This window comes from Mauremys reevesii, linkage group 4, assembly GCF_016161935.1.
Source record: "Mauremys reevesii isolate NIE-2019 linkage group 4, ASM1616193v1, whole genome shotgun sequence".
In the NCBI taxonomy this organism is placed as follows: Eukaryota; Metazoa; Chordata; order Testudines; family Geoemydidae; genus Mauremys; species Mauremys reevesii.
This window is the reverse complement of record NC_052626.1, coordinates 94,937,240-94,956,934: the sequence shown is the minus strand read 5'-3', so window position 1 is coordinate 94,956,934 and position 19,695 is coordinate 94,937,240. Positions and strand designations below refer to the sequence as shown.

The 19,695-nt window shown below is 54.2% G+C and overlaps 2 protein-coding genes across 7 annotated transcripts in view; both read left to right on the top strand.

The window, feature by feature from the left end:
• Positions 1-19,695, top strand: part of LOC120403678 (maestro heat-like repeat family member 5) — a 141,589-nt gene that overhangs the window by 114,575 nt on the left and 7,319 nt on the right. The window lies entirely within an intron of this gene.
• On the top strand, positions 4,714-18,949 carry LOC120403681. The gene is made up of 7 exons (XM_039535154.1): positions 4,714-4,931; positions 10,072-10,208; positions 11,212-11,309; positions 14,890-14,985; positions 16,230-16,309; positions 17,701-17,824; positions 18,454-18,949. Exons 2-7 carry the CDS (start codon positions 10,073-10,075, stop codon positions 18,613-18,615), a joined length of 696 nt encoding a protein of 231 aa, XP_039391088.1. The 5' UTR covers positions 4,714-4,931; position 10,072; the 3' UTR covers positions 18,616-18,949.

Here is a 19,695-nt window from a genome sequence, read left to right as displayed (position 1 = left end):
ATTCCTACATGGTTCCCTAGGGGTCTGACCTAGAGACCCTCACAGAACAGGGAGTAGGCTCAGGGAGCTGCCTCGACCTCCAGGCAGAGAGAGGGGGTGTAAGCAGGATACATGCAGGTTGAATCCTGACTGCAAGCTTTTATCTCTGCATTGTGCTCTTGTACCTTGTGCATCTGCACCACGTCTCCTCCACCTCCTGTGCCACTAGAGAACAGGTGCTTTTTCTCATGACACAAACCTTCCCATATGGTGGGAGACCCCTTCCACCAACACTTATGGCAGAAGCCCCCTGTAAAACGAACTCACGGAACTCCCCTGGTTTGGTGTCAGCAACAACTTTACCCAGGGTTCACCTGGTGGCAATGGGGATTAAGATCAAACTAACATACAGGATTTGTTCATCTTTGTTTATGTTCTTGTTCCTAAGGAAAATGAAATTAAACATGAAGTTAATTATTAATTAAAGAATAAGAGACTAATTATGTGATAACCTGAAGGATATTGTAATACTGAATGTCACCTTGTTTTTTTTTCTGTTAGCAATACAGGGAATGCTGGCTACTCTGGGACAAGTTTATTTGGTGTAATTTACCCCCTTTGGACTAAAGAATTCTGCAGTAACACCTCGCTCCAAAGGTTGGGGTGAGGGACTAGGTGAGACTGAGACTGCAGACCTGCTCTAGACGTCAGTTAATTCTATTGCAGATGGGATTTATTCTGACAACCTTTAAAGTCAATTTTCTGTTGAGAGAGAAACGACTTGAAGAAACACGTTGTGTAACCTTTTACCCAGCTAGCCTGTAACAGCCACTGACTGCTAGGGTGCTCCCATTCAACAGGAACCTACGGGCATCAGAGCCTCCGCCACTAAAGGGGTCGCCTGACAGCCCCAAACACTGCGCCAGAAGGAGGCCCAGAGTCTGGCTGGGTCCCGGGGGGGCGGAGGGAGGAGACCCCCATGGACGCCGGAGAGGAGTGGTAATCCCGAACCCTGATGGAACTGAACTGACACCCCACAGCCGCCTGCCGCTCCGGGGGCGTTTCCCAGGGTCCTAGGCCCTGATCCTTGTCACTGGCTGACAGACAGTCGGGGCAGAAACGGAAGGGGCTGGGGGCAAACGTGAGTCTGTGCCACCTTGATGCCCCCTGACACTGGGCGCAGTGGGCTCCCCGAGGGTGAGAGAGCAGCCACACGGCTGCTGTAACCTGGGGCCCAGCCATGGCCCACCAGGATGGTTGTGGCAGCTGGCACTGGTGGGGCATGGCTGACCCGTGCTCCCTGGATCCCTCCCCTTTGCAGCCCCTGGCCAGAGACTGCTCTGGGTGCCTGGGCTGTCAGATCCCAGCCAGCCACTGGCATTGCCAGACCTCCCTGATCTATGGTGCTGCTGCTCTCCCTGCTTCTAGGACTCACTGCCTCCCCCTGGCCAAGATGTGACAGTGCTGCCCGTGGGAGCCAGCTGAGGTCACTCAATTAGGGTGAACTGCAAACAGAATGGGGCAGACAAACCCCAGAAGCTGGTGGTTATTCCAATACTTAGATTTACCAAGCCAGCACAGAACAGCTTCTACAGTACCTCACTGGTTACTCAGAAGTTCAAACACTGCAGTTCCCTTAAAGTGCCCAACCTCAAGCCTCCATCCAGACACACACGCCAGCTATGATGATGATTACTGAAAATCTTATCTCATCATATAAAATAAAAGGTTCTTCCAATCTCAAAGGATCAGCCACATACCCAGGTCCAATTAACTAGATCTTACCTAAAATACACGCTATAGCCAATTCTTATTAACTAAGCTAAAATTTATTACAAAAGAAAAGTGAGAGAGTGTTGGTCCAATGTCCGTATTCAGGGTGACTCCAGTCAGTGACTGGGGATCTCAATCCTTATGGCTTAAGGTTTCCCCCTCTTGAAACCCAAAGCAGATCTGAGATGAAGTAGGATCATGTCCTAGGGTTCTTATACATTTCCAGCAGCCTTTTGGCTTGAGAAAACAATAGGCCTAATGCTCCTTCTCCCAAACATGCTGGCAATTAACACAGGGTAATTTAGCCATTAAATAGTTCAGATACGGGTTACCACAACCTTCAAAGAGACACATAGAAAATAATACTATTTCACCCAAGCATCTTCCTAAATGTTAATATTCCTTTTTGATCTTTAAATTAAAGCCATAGCAATAAACAAGTCTTGTTTGCTTACATCACAAGACCTGAGCAAACACCTACCCTTCTACCTCTAACAATGCAGACCTGCATTTCAAAGCTCTATTCATTTACACATCTTCCTAACCAGTTTCTAAAGTTCAGCCCTGGGTCAGGTTAGTCTGCGAGTTAATTAACTCTTTCTGGCCCTGTTTTTCTTCAGTGAGATATTAGATCAGACTCATAATGTCACACAAGACCCCCGCAGCAATCATCTCCTGGGGCTGCCGAGGCACTGAGCAGCTAGCAATGCCTGAGACTGAGCTGGTGGGGAGGGGCAGGAGGATGCTCTTAAAGCATCTTGTGCGTTGTTGCAGCGGTGAAAGGGGAAGCAAAGATGGGGCCGTTTTACATCCCATGGCCAAGGCACCCGGCAGCTTGGGCAGGTGCAAAGAGCCGCCCGCGTGAGCTGGGAATGGGAGCTGGGGGTAGGGAGAGTTCAAGAACCCCCATTCTGCGCTGTCACAAGGAGGAGGAGCCAGGATGGAACTGATGCTCCTGTTGGGGACTTTAACCCCGACAGTGAAATTCGTTGTCTGATCACAGAGAGACAGGCAACACCAGCAAGGTCCGATCAAAAAGCTCTTTATTGACAAGTGCACGCGTCAGTAAAGAGCAGCTCATCTCCAGTGAGAACCAGCAACTCTTTACAGCTTAGTATTAGCCTATATAGACAGTTTTATTACGTCATACATCACTCACTTGAGCAAACCCACCCCCCTTTGTTTAACAACTTAAAACTAGACACTTTTAATATACACACATGCCTAGACTTTATGTCTACAACTTTAGATTATTAATTATATCTTAACAAACACCAAAAGTTAGAAATACAGGGGAGTTTTAAACAAGCCTATAACTCAACCAGAGAGTTAGAATCTGAACCGTGGGATGCTAGAGTTTCTTATCAGTTCTTCAAACACTGTCCTTAGCACAGCTGATGCTATGCCAGGAATGCAAACCCTGGCTTATCTCATGTTTTCCAGGGCTTTGTGAAACAATGCTGCTTCTCAGTACTTTTCCACTCTGGGATTACCCAGAAACCTCTGTTAGCCTGACTTCAGTCAGGCTGGCATAACTGTTTTGTCTGCTATATTTTCATTCAGGCCTAACACTCCCACTCGGGGATCTGGGGAACCCCCTGGCTCCAGCTGCATAGATACGAGGAGGGGCTCTGGCCTGGGGTCTGCACGAGCTGGGACTAGATGAGCCCAGTGGTCCCTTCTGGCCTAACGTCTGTGACTGTGGGGAGCGGAAGGTCCTGTGACGGTACCTCCCATAAGTCTTTATGGAAATAGGACATAACTGGAATATGTTTTGTGCTGCCTGTGCCATGTAACATATCTCTGTAAAGGTTATGGTCTACTATATCTAGTCATCCTATTTGGACACATCTATCATTTTGTACTTGAGGTTAAGAATATTGGCTGTATACTTGCTTGATTTCTAAGTAAGCTTTGTTTGGCATTTGGTCAGCTTCTTTAGGAAGGAATTTGCAAGGTTAAGTACCCGATCAGGAAGCACTTGGGGAACAATGCCTCTTGGAATGCTCCAGTCCCCATAAGAAGTCTTCCTGGAGACATACAAGATATCATGTGGACAATGGCTTCTACCTGTAAAGACTGTGAGTCATGCATGGACATGTGACTTGCCCAGGTGACTCCAGGACTCCATCTTGGAGCTGGACTTTCCATAGGAGTGAGGAGGGGGATCTCCACCCACAAGAGAAAGTCTATTTAAACCCGTGGGAGAACCCTCCATTGTGTCTTCAGCTGCTTAAAGAGAGAGCCTCCCCACCCCCAGGATACTTGGAGGAAACTGGAACAAAGGGGTGTGAGTGATTGCTGGACCCAGGCTAAAAGGAGATTAGTCTGTAAAAGGGAGCCTTCCGGAACTGGTGAGGATCTTATCTGTATTCAGTGTTTGATTAGACATAGATTTGTGCATTTTATTTTATTTTGCTTGGTGACTTACTTTGTTCTGTCTGTTACTACTTGGAACCACTTAAATCCTACTTTCTGTATTTAATAAAATCACTTTTTACTTATTAATTAACTCAGAGTATGTATTAATACCTGGGGGAGCAAAGAACTGCGCATCTCTCTCTATCAGTGTTATAGAGGGTGAACAATTTATGCGTTTACCCTGCATAAGCTTTATACAAGGTAAAACGGATTTATTTGGGTTTAGACCCCATTGGGAGTTGGGCATCTGAGTGCTAAAGACAAGCATACTTCTGTGAGCTGTTTTCAGGTAAACCTGCAGCTTTGGGGCAAGTAATTCAGACCCTGGGTCTTTGTTGGAGCAGACGGGAGTGTCTGGAGTCCTGAGCTGGCAGGGAAAACAGGAGCAGAGGTAGTCTTGGCACATCAGGTGGCATCTCCCGGGGGGTTTCTGTGATCCAACCCGTCACAGGTCCCTCCCATGACCCCGGTGGGGAAGGACAGGCTCTTAAACCCTGCGAGGCCAGAACCAGTCTGGGCTGGGGCATCCCATGGCTGGGGAGTCACACACTGGCTGGCTTGTGACTCACCTGCCCATTGTGACATGCCCCCTGCTGGCTGGCACAGCCTCATCCCCTCACTGCCAGGCTTGGCTCTGACAGAGCGAGTGCTTGCACGTGCTGCTGAGGAACGCTGAGCCAGCCGTTTCAGCTCTGCCACTGGCAGCAGAAAGTGAGTGGACCATATACACACCGGCTTTTGCCCACTCCTGACTCCAGGTAGGAGAATCTTCTATTGCCCACCTCTGCTTTTCCATTGCATCGCCAGCCACACCGAGCCTTCTGCGAGCTCCTGGCTGCCAAGTGCCCTGGTGCTGGCTGTCTAGCCCGGTGCCAGTGAGGAAGTGGGCAGCGGCATGCGCACAGGAGGGAGTCTGGGGCGGCTAAACAGAAGGGGTCGCACCAGTCAAGCCCAGAGGGGACGGAGACAAGGAGGAGGGTTTAGCGGGGCTGGTGGCAAGGCATGGAAGGCGGCACAGGCTGGTAGATGAGGCATTGGGCTGGGACTCAGGAGAGATGTGTTCAGTTCCCAGCTCTGCTGTAAGTCTTCTGAGTGAGATCAGGTGAGTCCCTGACACTCTGGGCCTGAGCAAACTAGGGAGAGCAAGTCCCTGCTCCATGGGGGGGGTTGAGACACTAAATTCAACAACACCCGCATGCTTAGCCGCTGCTATGATGGGGCCAGGTAAGTGTCCAGACGGGGGTAGCTGGTGGCCAACATGGGCCATGTGGGGGTGATGAAAGGCAAATGGGAAGAAGCATAAGAGGTGTGTGTCATGGAGTCCCTGGGCAATACTCTGGGGCTGCTCCCTATGAAGCCAGTCAGGAGTCTGGTGAAGTCTCCTCTCTGTGAGCAGGCTCTTCTGGGCCAGAAGCTCACAGGGCTTCCAGCTTCCTGGGTCTGACCTTGGAGCATTCAGCATCCTCTGCCCCTCCTTGTGCTTCCCACAGCAAGTCTGCCCAGGCAGGGTCCTAGAGAAGCCAGAGGGTCCTGCACCCCCACTTCGCAGTCAGATGGGACTCTTAGCCAGCCAGTAAAATAGAGGTTTATTAGATGACAGGAACACGGTCTAAAACAGAGCTTGTAGGTCCAGAGAACAGGACCCCTTAGCCGGGTCCATTTTGGGGGGCAGTGAGCCAGACACCCACATCTGCACTTCACTCCTCATCCCCAGCCAGCTCCAAACGGAAACTCTCCAGCCCCTGCTCTCTGGCCTTTGTCTCTTTCCCGGGCCAGGAGGTCACCTGATCTCTTTGTTCTCCAACACCTTTAGCATCCCCTTGCAGGGGGGAAGGGCCCCGGCCATTAGCTGCCCGGAAACAGTGTCAGCCATTTATGCACACTGGCCTTTATCCCACCACCTAGAGACTTAAGAAATGCAGAGGGGAAACTGAGGCACCCCTACAGTATTCAGAGGAAACATTAAGAACAGTCCCACTTTGTCACAGTGAGAGAGTTGGAGAGTCTGTGGGAAGCCCCCTCTCTTGTGAAATCAACCACCCCCAGACAGTGTGGGTCCTTCGCAGGCCTGAGGGTGCTGATCCGGGCTTTGCGCGCTACCCAGGGCTCTAATCCTGGCTCATTCCCAGGAAGCTGGGAATGTGAGTGGTGGAGCTGCCAGCTCTGGGCATCTCCCTTCCCAGCACGAGATTGCCTTGTGGCGGGGGGTAAGCCCACCCCAGGAGCTGCCATTTGTTGGCCTCTTCCACAGAGCGCTGGAGTCTCAGCCACTCCAGATTGGGGGGAGGGGCCAGCTGTGAATTTGGAGCCAGATCCGGGTTTGGATCTGAATCCGCCGGTGCTGCGGAGCGTTCAGATGTGGGGAGCTAGCTCCTGCCCACACCATAGCACAGCGTGCCACTTCAGCCAGCCACCTGCCAGGCTCTGGCAGCGCCCAGTGTGGAACTGCAGCTGGGCCCTCCAGAGCCGAGCTGCTGCTCCTCCTCTCTGCTGGCCAGCCAGCCGCAGCTCCTCAGCACCTGCCCGCTCAGCCCCACCTCAGTGCGCCTGCCTCCCCAATCTCCTCCCTGGCGCTGCACCTCACCCTCTGCACCTGGCATGTCAGTACCCAGCGGGGCCGGGAGCCAAGCGCCCTGGGAGCCATTTGTAAGGGGCTGAGTCCCTCCTGTGCTGGGCTCCAGCCAATCCACAAGCCAGGAACTGGCCTTGTGACTCCCAGAGCAGCTATATCAGTCTCACAGCAGCAGCTCAGTCTGCTCAACATCACTCCAGGGCCAGGAACTTGCTCCTGCCTGACAAAGGCAACAGTCTGAGACCCAGGAGACCCATGGTCATTTCCCAGCTCTGACACAGATACTCTGCGTGGCCTCGGGCAAGTCCCTTATTCCCTCTGTGCCACACTTCCCTGTCTGTTCAGTGGGGGGTAGCAGCCAGGCCCTGCCCTGCAGGGGGTGGTTAGATTAAATGCAATCGAGGTTGGGCAGTGCTCTGATGCCATGGGGATGAGGGCCAGGATGGTGCCTAAGACAGACCAAAAGCAAGGGGGAGCTACAGAGCCGGTGGTGAGAGGGTTTTGGCCTTTGACAATCTGCTCTGGGTGCCTGGGCTGTCAGACCCCAGCCAGCCACTGGCATTGCCAGACTTCGCTGAGGTTTGGTGCTGCTGCTTTCCCTGCTTCTAGGAGTCACTGCCTTCCCTGGGCTGAGACCCCCGCAACAATCATCTCCTGGGGCTGCTGTGGCACTGAGTGGCTAGCAAGGCCTGAGACTCAGTTGGGCGGGGGGGGGGGCTGCTCTTAAAGCATGGGCTGGGAGCTGGAGGAGGAGAGAGTTCGGGAACCCCCGTTCTGTACTGTCACGAGGAGGAGGAGCCGGGATGGAAGTGATTCTTCCACTCAGGGATCCATCCGGCAACCTCCTGGCTTCAGCTGCATGGACGCAGGGAGGGGCTCTGGCCTGGGGTCTGCAGGAGCTGGGACTAGACAAGTCCAGCAGTCCCTTCCAGCCGAATGTCTGTGACTGTGGGGAGTGGAAGGTCCCTCCCATGACCCTGGTGGGGAAGGACAGGCTCTTAAACCCTGCGAGGCCAGAACCAGTCTGGGCTGGGGCATCCCATGGCTGGGGAGTCACACACTGGCTGGCTTGTGACTCGCCTGCCCATTGTGACATGCCCCCTGCTGGCTGGCACAGCCTCATCCCCTCACTGCCAGGCTTGGCTCTGGCAGAGCGAGAGCCGGCACGTGCTGCTGAGGAACGCTGAGCCAGCCGTTTCAGCTCTGCCACCGGCAGCAGAAAGTGGGTGGACCATATACACACCGGCTTTTGCCCACCCCTGACTCCAGGTAGGAGAATCTTCTATTGGCCACCTCTGCTCAGCCACTGCCATGATGGGGCCAGGTAAGTGTCCAGACAGGGAGGCAGCTGGTGGCCAACTTGGTCCATGTGGCAGTGAAGAAAGGCAAATGGGAAGAAGCATGAGAGGTGAGGGAGCTGGAGAGTCTGTGGGAAGCTCCCTCTCTGGTGAAATCAACCACCCCCAGACGGTGCGGGTCCTCGCAGGCCTGGGGTGCTGATCTGGGCTTTGCGCGCTATCCGATGCTCTGATCCTGGCTCATTCCCAGGCAGCTGCGAGCGTGAGTGGTGGAGCTGCCGGCTCTGGGCATCTCCTTCCAAGCACGAGATTGTCTCTGGGGAAGCCCACCCCAGGATCTGGTGTTTGTTGGTCTCTTCCACAGAGCGCTGGAGTCTCAGCCGCTCGGATCGGGGAGGGCCAGCTGTGAATTTGGAGCCTGATCTAGGTTTGGATCTGAATCCGCCAGTGTTGCGGAGCATTCAGCTGTGGGGAGCTAGTTCCCGCCCGCGCCACATCACAATGTCCCACTCCTGCCTCCCCAATCTCCTCCCTGGCTCTGCACCTCGCCCCCTGCACCTGGAATGTCATTAGCGAGCTAGGCCTGACCACCTCCATCACCTTTGCTGACCCCATCACTTCCATAGGGAATGGCACTGAGGATGCCAGGGGAACAGGCATTCTCAGGTTGCCAGGAGCCATTGTTCTATTTACCAAGACAGTCCGATGCCAGGACAGTGCCCCTGAGCTCTGGACAGGGCTAGGGCTGCATTAGGACACCTGCCGTGCAGCTGCTGGAGAGTCAGCAGGAGACATTGAGTGAGTAATGGAGCCCCCCAGAGCAGGGGCCATTCAGGAGACCCATCATGGGGGGAATCAGGCCTGGGATGCTTTCCAGCGGCTGCTGCCACCCAGGCCTTGGAGAGATGAGCCGTGAAACCCCCAGAAAGCGTGGCCCCTGGCACACAGCTTTGTAGCACTGGGACCCCAGACACATGAGCCGCCATCCAGCAGGGCCTTGGGCCAGCCCCACCCTCTCCCACTGCCCCACTCTGGGAGGCCAGGGAACAGTTCACAACTTTGCAATGACCAGCTGCAGGGATCCTGGCGGGCCCTGGGATGGTTTTAGCAGCATTTTCAATGTTTGGGAAAAGTGAGATCTGTGCAATAAGCAACGTTGTTCCATCTGGGCACAAGCCAGCTCCTGTGCCCCAGAGAGCTCTCTCAGCTCACACTGAACCAGGGACAAAGGGGGCAAGAGGTTGGAAGAGAAGGTGCCAGCCTGGGACCCAGGAGACCCATGGCCATTTCCCAGCTCTGCCAGAGATAGTCTGTAGCCTTGGGCAAGTCCCTTATTCCCTCTGTGCCACAGTTCCCTGTCTGTTCAGTGGGGGGTAGCAGCCAGGCCCTGCCCTGCAGGGGGTGGTCAGGATAAATGCAATTGAGGTTGGGCACGTTGGAAGAGAAGGTACCAGCCTCTCTGCTGCTCTCCCACCTTCTGCTCCTGCCCTTTCACGGGGCGGGGGGGTGTGAGCAACTCCTGCTGCTCACGAGCCCGCCCCAGCTGCCCCACCCCCCTGGCCTCGCCCACCTGGGAACTGCCATGGCCCCAATATTCCTGGGGGAAGGGATTAGGGTAATTTCCCTGGGCAGGAAGAATCCTGAGTGGCTGGATCCAGCCTGTCTGCTGTGCAGCTTGTGAACCAGCAGAAGGAGAGGTGGGAGTGACCCAGGGAGGCCGTTTGGCCTGCGGGATGGGGTGCTGGCTGGGCATAAGGAGACCTGGGTTCTAATCCTGCCTGTCCTGCTGACTGGCTGGGTGACTTTGAGCACATCCCTTCACTTGTTTCCCTGCTGGCTGCCTTGGCTAGTTAGAGTCTGAGCCCTGTGGCCCAAGGATTGTCTGCAGCACCTGGTGCAACAGGGCCCTGATCTCAGCTGGCATCTGTAGGCGCTGGTGGAACAGAAATAATTGGGCTGGCCCTGATGCTGAACGGGACAGTCGCCTCTCGTCACTCACAAGCAATGCCTTGTCCTGGCTTCTTGCAGGATGGCTGAGGAAGTCCCCAAGGCCCCCTCAAAGCCCATCCGTGCCTGGGAGGAGATGAAACCTCCCCAACGGAAGAGTTGGCAAAAGAGCCCACAGCGGAAGCAGGAGCTGTGTGTGCCTCAGCCCTTCCGTGCCGGTGAGTGGGCGCCTCCTGGGTGGGCGGAGGGGGCTGCAGAAATGGCCGGGGCCATGGCCCTGCATTGCGGTGGGGCTTGGCCCCTCTGGGGGTTGGGTGGCAGGACTAGGGTGTCACTGGGGGGAGAAGGTCCATAGACCTTGTACTGCTCTGGGCTGCCATGAGATGGAGAGACAGGAAAACCCCGGCAGGGGGGAATGGCCCCTCCTGCTGGCAGCAGCTGCAGCCTCTAGAGCTGATTGGGGCATTAGAAACGGCAGCTGAAGCATGGGGTGGAGACTGACTGAATCGCCCACCCTGATCTGTCACGCTGCAGGGTTGGAAGATATTTTCCACCCGTTGAAGGGGCTACTTGGTGCAGGGTGGGTTGTTAAAGCCTAGGATTGCAGGGCACCGGCCAGAGCATAAGATGCCCCCTGGTGTTGCAGCCCCATCTGCTGGCTCCTTTGTTGTATGTCCCAGCACAGGGCATTTGGGGGGGAGTGTTGACGATGGGAGCCCAGTGCCTGCCCAGGTTACACCCGATGGCTCTGGCTGGCTGTTGGTGGCAGGAGAGGCAGTCAGAACAAGCAGAACGGGCAGGCTCTGGGTCCCCATCTCTCACACAGACTGGGCAACTGTTCCTCTCCTACACGAGGACCAGACCAATTCACTGCCAGTCCCTCTGCCCCCTCCAGCAATGGCCTGGAGAGTTGGGACACCACTCATGGCCTGACATCATCCCTCCTTCCAGATGTGACGCTCCCCAAATCCCCAGACTGAGCCTGCATGCTGGGCGGGGAAGTGGGGTGGCTGTTGGGAACCAGGGCTCTGACTGGATCTTTGCTGGGCTGGGCAGCAAAGAGGTGGGGAATCCAGGAATCGCTGTGCCAGACCCTGCTGTGCATCGGGGCTGCTCCCCTGCTGGGGCGGGAGTGAGGGGTAAGGGTTTTCTCTAAGATCTCTGTCACCCAGCCTGCAGCTTGGCAGACCCAGGTATTACCACCGCTCTGTCTTTGATCAGATTCACCAGTCTATTGTAACGCCTGCTTGAGGAGGCTAGACTGGGAGGAGAAAGAGGCCCTGGACTACATCAACGCCTTTCTAACGAGCAATGAACAGGTACTAAGAGCCCTCCTCTGACCTGTCAGCTAGTGCCCTGTCCACATGCACCATCCGCCCTTCTCCGGGAGACGCATGGATTCTAAGGCCAGATGGGACCACTGTGACCTCCTGTAGAACACAGGCCAGAGACCAGCCCCCGAATAATTCCTGTTTAAACTAAAGCATCTTAAAAATGTCCTGCCTTGAGTTACAAAAGGTCACCCACCATGCCACTTACTCAGTTGTTCCAATGGTCTATTACTTTCTCAGTTAAAAACGTACATTTCCAGTTTGAATTTGTCTACTTTCAATTTCCAGCCCCTTTGAGGTGCCACCTGATGTATCGGGATACCACTGAGCCCGCCTGTTCTGCCAGCCTGGGCCCCCTTTACCTTGTCTTGCTGGGCTTGGGCAGGGCCACCCAGAAGGGGGGGAAAAGTGGGGCAATTTGCACCAGGCCCCGGGCCACGCAGAGGCCCCCACGAGAATGCCGGAGGCTCCCTCCGCCTGCCCCATCCCCCGGCGCCTCAGCGCACCGCCTCCAGGAGTGGCCCTGGACAGAGCTAAAGCAGCGTGGCTTGGGCGGGGCCTGAGCTCCTCCCACTTGGAGCCACGTGGTAAGGGGGCATGGCCTGAGCACCTCCTGCTCAGAGCTGCGTGGTAAGGAGGTGGGGCCTGAGCACCTCCTGCTTGAGCTGCATGGTAAGGGGGCATGGCCTGAGCACCTCCTGCTCAGAGCCACATGGTAAGGGGGCATGGCCTGAGCTCCTCCCACTCAGAGCTGCGTGGTAAGGAGGCATGGCCTGAGCACCTCCTGCTCAGAACCACATGGTAAGGGGGCGGGGCTGTGAGCTCAGGTCCCGATGGAGCCAGGCTGCTGCAGTGCTGTCCAGGGGCCAGGAAAGCTCCTGGACGCGGCGCGCTCTGAGGCTCTGGGAGAGTGGGGAGGTGGGAGTAAGCAGCATGGTAAGCCCCTCTGAGCTGGACACCCTCCTGACAGGCCCCCCCAGCCCTGAGCCCAGCTCCCCACCCAGCCCTGGGCAACAGCAGCGCCACCCCCAGGCAGCGCCGGCCCATTGGCACCAACCATCACCATCACCCAGCGACAGCCCATTATGTAATTGCAAATGTATACATACTGTCAAGGTTCCTTCCCCACTCTGAACTTTAGGGTACAGATGTGGGGACCTGCATGAACACCTCTAAGCTTAACTACCAGCTTAGATCTGGTTTTGCTGCCACCACTCCTAAATACTAACTCCCTTCCCTAGATAGTCTTGAGAAACTTCTTCACCAAGTCCCTGGTGAACACTTAACTTGGATCTTAACACAAGGGAGAAGATTTATCCCCCTCCTCCTTTCCCCAACCAATTCCTGGTGAGTCCAGATCCAATCCCCTTGGATCTTAAAACAAGGAAAAATCAATCAGGTTCTTAAAAAGAAGGCTTTTAATTAAAGAAAGAAAGGTAAAACTCATCTCTGTAAAATCAGGATGGAAAATAACTTTACAGGGTAATCAGATTCATAGAGCCCAGAGGAACCCCCTCTAGCCTTAGGTTCAAAGTTACAGCAAACAGAGGTAAATCCTCTTAGCAAAAAGGAACATTTACAAGTTGAGAAAACAAAGTTAAACCTAACACGCCTTGCCTGGCTGTTACTTACAAGTTTGAAATATGAGAGACTTGTTCAGAAAGATTTGGAGAACATGGATTGATGTCCGGTCCCTCTTAGTCCAAAGAGCGAACACCACCAAAACAAAGGGCACAAACAAAAGCCTCCTCCCCGCCGCCAAGATTTGAAAGTATCTTGTCTCCTTATTGGTCCTTTGGGTCAGGTGTCAGCCAGGTTACCTGAGCTTCTTAACCCTTTACAGGTAAAAGGATTTTAGTGTCTCTGCCAAGGAGGGATTTTATAGTATTGTACACAGGAGGGCAGTTCCTTCCCTTTATAGTTATGACACACACATTAAAGCATTGAATGTGTTAAAATCATGTATTTCGTGTATACCTCTACCCCGATATAACACTACCCAATATAACACGAATTTGGATGTAACGCGGTAAAGCAGTGCTCTGCAGGGGGTGGGGCTGCGCACTCCAGTGGATCAATGCAAGTTCGATATAATACGGTTTCACCTATAATGCGGTAAGACTTTTTGGCTCCACAGGACAGCGTTATATCAAGGTAGAGGTGTATTTTCAAATTATTAAAAATTAATTTTTGAATGTATTTCACTGGTTATTTTTACATTTCCAAATACATGACACTATAGTATTGCAACTATTTTTTATGGAAGGGGCTCCTGAAATTGCTTTGCCCCAGCCCCCCGAATCCTCTGGGCGGCCCTGGGCTCGGCTCACAAGCCACTTTCAGCCATACACTCAGGCAGGGCCACACCCAGCTGCAGAAAGACACAGACCCTGAGATCAGCTCTGGGAAGACTCAGCTGAAGGGGCTTGTCCCAGTACTCTGGTGCCCACCTCCTTTGGAGTACAGACCCAAAGGTTTTATGAAATTTGCCTCCTCCCTTGATGTGGAGAGAGGCATGCACAACTCTTTGCCCCTCCCCCCAGTTACTAATTGTACGAACTGGGTTATGGTACAAACAAGAAATAAGATTCTTAACTACAAGAGGTAGATTTTAAGTGGTTCTAAGAGAGCAAACAGAACAAAGCAGATTACCTTAGTAAATAAACACAACATGCAAACTAAGCTTTCCACACTAGATAGATAGGATCTACACTAGCAAATTCTCAGGCTGGCAGATTCTTAAGATTCTTTGCTGTGCAGCTTGGATTTCCCACGTTTTCTTACACAGGTTAGGAATCTCTCTCCAGCCTGGGACCATCACTTCTCATAGTTCAATCTTTGTCCCTCAGGTGTTTCCAGGTGTCTTACTGCAGGGAGCGTGAGGTCCCCCCGATGTCATTGTTCCCCTTTTATCTCCTCTTCCCACCTGCTGGAAAACTCTTTTGCTGCGACCTGGGTCCAACAGTTCCCACTGTGTAGCGTTATCTCGAAGAGGTTTCTATGCTGTTTGTGTGCATTTCTTCAAGAAGCCATTGTTTGGCATTTTTACTGTTGTATCTGATAGGCTGTTTTGAACCTCACAACGTGTTTCAGGAACACATACATAGCTGAACTTCATAACTGCACATACAGCGATAGCACATACAATCCAATGAGACATTAATGTCTAGCAGATAAAGACTTTTACAATACCTTACAATATGTACTTTGTACAAAACATATCCTAATGACATGACAGTGGTGAATATTGGGGTGTCAGGGTGTCCCACCCAGATGTTCCTCCCACTCTGTCAAGCCTCTGCTAACACTGTCTGGCTGCTTAGCTGCCATGTTGCAGTTGCTCTCTGGACACCTACCCTGTGAGATCTGCTCCCTCTCTGGTCCGGTTTCATACAGAGCTGCCCTGCCCTCCCCAGATAGTCACTCCTGTTGCCGGATGAATGGCCTTCTGCCATTTGGGATATCAAAGCCTGAGCAGCACTGGGGGGAAGCTTTCTGACATCTCTCCCACTGGCAGCTCCTTTCCACGCTAACCTTCCTGTTTGTGTCTAATCTCTGCGGGGCGTAGGACGAGGCCAAGAAACTCAAGTTCTTGGATTCCATCAGCACCCTCAGCAACCTGCCTGCTTTTATGGACAAAGCCCTGCTAGTGGAGAAGATAAAGGTGAGTAAAACACACACTGGGGCTGTGTTACTTGGCGGGTTTAGTGATTGTCCTGGAGATCTTTGCAGATTTGTCGAACTTCAGCTGCCAATCATTGGATCGAGTCAGACTGAAGAGCCCATTATCCAGTATTTGCTTCCCCTGTAGGTACTTACAGACTGTCATCAAGTCACCCTGTAACTTTCTCTTCGTTAAGCTGAACTGATTGAGCTCCTTGAGTCTCTCACTATCAGGCATGTTTCCCAGTCCTTCAGTCACTCTTGGGGCTGTTCTCTGACCCCCCTCCAATTTATCAACATTCTCCTTGAATTGTGGGCACCGGACCTGGACACAGGATCCCAGCAGCGGTCGCACCAGTGCCAAATACAGAGGGAAAATAACCTCTCTAACAACTGGAGATTGCCCTGTTTGTACATCCTGGGATGGCATTAGCCCTTTTGGCCCCAACTTCGCACTGGGCGCTCATGGGCAGCTGATTACCATGACTGCCAAGTCTTTTCCAGAGTCACCGCTTCCCAGGTTAGGACCCCCCATGCTGTGGGTGTGACCTGCCGTCTTTGTTCCTAAACATATAACTGTATTGAAACGTAGATTGTTCCCTTGCACCCAGCTTCCCAAGTCACCGGGTCGCTCTGTGTACGCCAGTCTCCCTGCCCAGAGCCCCAACACTCCGCAGTCAGTGCCCACTAGGGAACTAGCAACAAATCTGCTCCGTAGATTTGGAAAGTCTTTGCTCTCCAGCGCTGCAGAAAGCTTTCCAGAGCTAACCTCCCTTCCCTGAACGTGGGACAGCGTGGGCTGGTGGGTGGTCCAGTGGGCTGGGCTCAGCACACCGGGGTTCTACTCCCAGTTCTGCAGTAAGACCTTGGGCAAGTCACTTCCCCCTCTGTGCCTCAATTTCCCTCCCATGCCTTGTCTCGTCTAGTTAGCTCGTGAGCGAACTGGGGCAGGGACTGGCTCTCACTGTGTGTGTGCAGCACCGGGCACAAGGGGGCCTGATCTCAGGTGGAGTCCTTGGGTGATAATGCTGATGGAGCCTTTGCAGAGCACTGGCGCGTGACACTGGGACACTGAGCACAGGCCCTGCACTGCGCTCCCCGGCTGGAGCCCTGCACACCATCAAGCCTGCAGTAGGACGACCTGGCTGCCGAGCCCACGTGTTGCAGGCCCTGCGCTTTGATCCCCTGTCGGAGCCTTGCAGGAGCTTGGAGCCCAGCTGGCATTTCCCCACATTGTCTCCTCAGGAGCTGATTGATCACGAGTCCGTCGACTCCCTGACCGGCGTGATGCGTCAGCAAGCTATGCTCGCCATCATGAAGCTGAGGTACCCAGCCTGCCCGGCCCAGCCCCAGCCAGTGCTACGTGCAGCCAGACACGCCAGCCTCTTGGCATGGCCAGTTTTCCAGGGCATTCCCCCCTCTGCTCCTCCCCCATCTTCTGATTCCCCCAGGAAATGTGGCACCAGATGATGGTGCTGGTGCATGTGGACTGGCACCAGTGGGTAGGTGGTGGAGGATCCTTCGGTGCCTGGTGACCTCTCCACGTGGCCTTATGAAGATATGGTGGAGGGAGCGTGGAAGGCAGGACCGGTCCCCTCTGGGGGGAGAGGGGCAGTTAGGTGCTGCTGGAGCGGAGCGACTGGAGTCGGTGCCAGCTGTGCCAGCTGCGTCACACTGGCAGCTCCGCGACTCCCAGTGGCTGAGAGGCTGGGCAGGCTGAGCCCTGGAACTTGCCACTGCCTGTGCCATGGGGGGCTCTCTCTCAGTGCCACTAGCGCCCTGCTCTGAGCTTCCCCTGTCCATCAGGCGTCTGGAAGGTGATGGATGCTGCGGGCTGGAGCTGGGCTCTCGCTGTTGGCTCGATAGGTTCCCCAGGAATGGGAAGAGGAGGCGGGGCAGGAGCTGGAGCAGCTCTCCCCACTGCGCACTGGCTTCCTGACAACGGGGCAGGCGACGGCATTGGCCATGATCGCGTCTCTGCGGGGGTGAGAGGGGGAGGGATTTGCATCAGCAGTGGGCGTAGCTGTTCCTCACTGGCTGCCGCCTGCCACGAGGGGCGCGGCTGCAGGGGCAGCTCAAGTAGTCACCTGGCACCTCATTGCATGTGCTGGGGCCATGCTCTGGCAGTGGGGGTGAAGAGGTTAATGCTGTCTGGGCTGTCCCCACCTTCCTGCCCCCCTGCACACAGCTGTGTGCCCTGTCCAGCAGGCTGAGAGCAATGGGCAGGGGCAGGGCTTAGTTCCTGCTTCGGTTCTGCCCGGCTGCGGGCTGATGCAGCATCTCTGTGCTGGCCTGGACTGTGCAGCCGCAGTGCAGACGGCTGTGGTGGGAGGGTCTCTTGCCCCCAGCGGGACAGGACTGGCAGGCTCCTCTGCACTGTGGCCGCTGGGTTCAGAGGCGCTTTGGTGCCAGCAGGCTCTAGTCTCCCGTCCATGCCATTTGCAGGATGTTGTTTCTTGGTGAAGCGCAGCGATCTCTGCCCCAGCCGGTGAGTGCTGGTGGGGTCACAGCAGACAGCTGCAGGCTACACTAAGTCCCTGCCTGCTGGTATGGGAGAAGGGAGCACCAACTCCTTCCACCACCCCCTGGCCTGTTCTCATCTGCCACCCGCCAGCTGGAGCCCCTGCAGGTGTTTCCATGTCCTGGGAGCCTGAGGGCAATATTAGCACATCAGTCCCGCCTCAGACCCCAAATCCTCATGTGTCTCTTCTCTTAGCAAAATGAAGCTACCGCTGCTGGTCCTGACACAACCCAGCCTGCTCACCACCTGCTTCTCCAGCATCTTCTCCCTGCCTCCAGCACACACCATGGAGGAGGTGGAGGCTGCTCTCTACACCAAAGTAAGCCTCAAACCGGCCATGTTGAGCCGTCCCAAACTGAGCGGGAATCCTGCCACTCGCTCGTGTACTGTCCCCTGGGTTACCTGGCACTGGCATAAGAGTGTAATGATCACAGCTCCCCGACAGGACTTCAGCTCAGGACCTGCAGCACCAAAGCACAGGCCCCAAAGCACAGGCCCAGATAAAGGAGTAACTCCCGCCTAGGGTAGCAGTAGTAGGCATTTATCCTTCACATGCACTGACAATTAGTGGGGAACAGACACTCCCTTCACAAGCACATTCATCCCCCATGCGTGGCTGGGGGCACAGGCCTGAGATCGGCTGCTTCAGGTGCACATAGGCCAGGGGAGCCGAAGCTTGGCTGGAAATCTGCCCTCCAAATGTGGAGTCCTGTCTGACTCTCCCAGTGGGATAGACTGTGTGCAGTGGGCTTTTTGGGGAGAGCAAAGACGGGGGGGCCCTGTTGCCAAGAGGAGTTTGTAGTAGGTCCCCTGCGGGTACAAGTGAGTGGGTGAGCTGTAATACCAGGGGCTGCTATGACCTGGGGGGGTGTCACACGCCAGGGCATTGGTTCATCACCTGGCTGGGTAACTCCACTTGCTCTGGTTTCTCCTCTGCTCTGCATGCAGACTTTGAAAACCATGGATGAGATGCTGAAGGCCTTGGTGTGCGAGGATCAGGAGCCCAACCTTCTGGTGCTGCAAATCATCTTGAAGGTCTGGAGGCGTGGGGGCAGGAAGGGGACTAGTCCTGTAGCTGGGGTGGGGCTCAGGGACCAAGGCTCTGTTTAATCCCAAGCATGGGACACCCCCGTGCCTTCGGCTCCTCAGAGTACGTTCTCTACAAAGGTTCTTGGGCTGGAGGGCCAAGTGCCCCCACTATATCTGAAAAAGTCTGTATGGGGTGGGGGTGGAGGAGCGTGGGCGGGATCTGCTGTGTTCTCCACTGAGCCCTCATGTGAACCTGGCATTCCTTTGTGTTCACCATGGGCCCCACCAACCTGGCCAAAGCCCGGAGCTAGATTCCCCCAACATTCTAGTTCTGGGGCCACAGGAAGTAGATTCTGTGGGTGGTTTGTGCTCCCAAAAGAGGGAAATGTCCTTAACAGAGATTCGGTCTCCTCGATCCCAGAACCTGGGAAGAGGAATCACAGAAGTGCAGGGCTGGAAGGGATCTCAAGAGGTCATCTACTCCACCCCCTGCACTGAGGTAGGGCCAAGCATTCCTAGACTGTCCCTGTTGAGTGTTTGTCCAGCCTGTTTTTTAAAACCTCCATGATGGGGAGTCCACCACTTCCCTAGGTCACCTGTCCCAGTGCTTAGCCACCCTTAGACTTTTTCCTAATATTTAACTTAAATCTCCCTTGCTGCAGATTAAGCTCATTACTTCTTGTCCTACCTCCAGGGGACATGGAGAACAATTTGTCACCATCCTCTGTATAACAGCCCTTAACGTATTTGAAGACTGTTACAGGTGCCCCCTCCGTCTTCTCAAGATGAAACATGCCCAATTCCTTCAACCTTTCTTCACAGGTCAGGTTTTCTAAACTGCTGATCATTTTTGTCGCTGTCCTCTGGACTGGCCCCAGTTTGTTCACATCTTTCTTAAAGCGTGGTGCCTGCAACTGGACACAGAGCTCCAAGCTAACACAATTCAGAATGGCATTTCCCTTTTTCACAACAGCATCACACTGTTGATTCATATTCAGTGTGAGACCCATGATAACCCCCAGATCCTTTTCTGCAGTACTGCCACCTAGCGGTTATCCCCCACTTTGTTTTTATGCATTTTTCCTTCCTAAGTGTGTTACGTCACATTTGTTTTGACTGAATTTTATCTTGTTGACTTCAGACCAACTCTCCAATTTAGCA

Bases quoted from the DNA above. Each gene is read 5' to 3' on its own strand.
- LOC120403681 (XM_039535154.1), top strand. From the start codon at position 10,073: ATGGCTGAGGAAGTCCCCAAGGCCCCCTCAAAGCCCATCCGTGCCTGG. The intron at 14,986-16,229 runs GTGAGTAAAACA...TTGTCTCCTCAG, and splicing joins TGCTAGTGGAGAAGATAAAG to GAGCTGATTGATCACGAGTC. The intron at 17,825-18,453 runs GTAAGCCTCAAA...CTCTGCATGCAG, and splicing joins AGGCTGCTCTCTACACCAAA to ACTTTGAAAACCATGGATGA.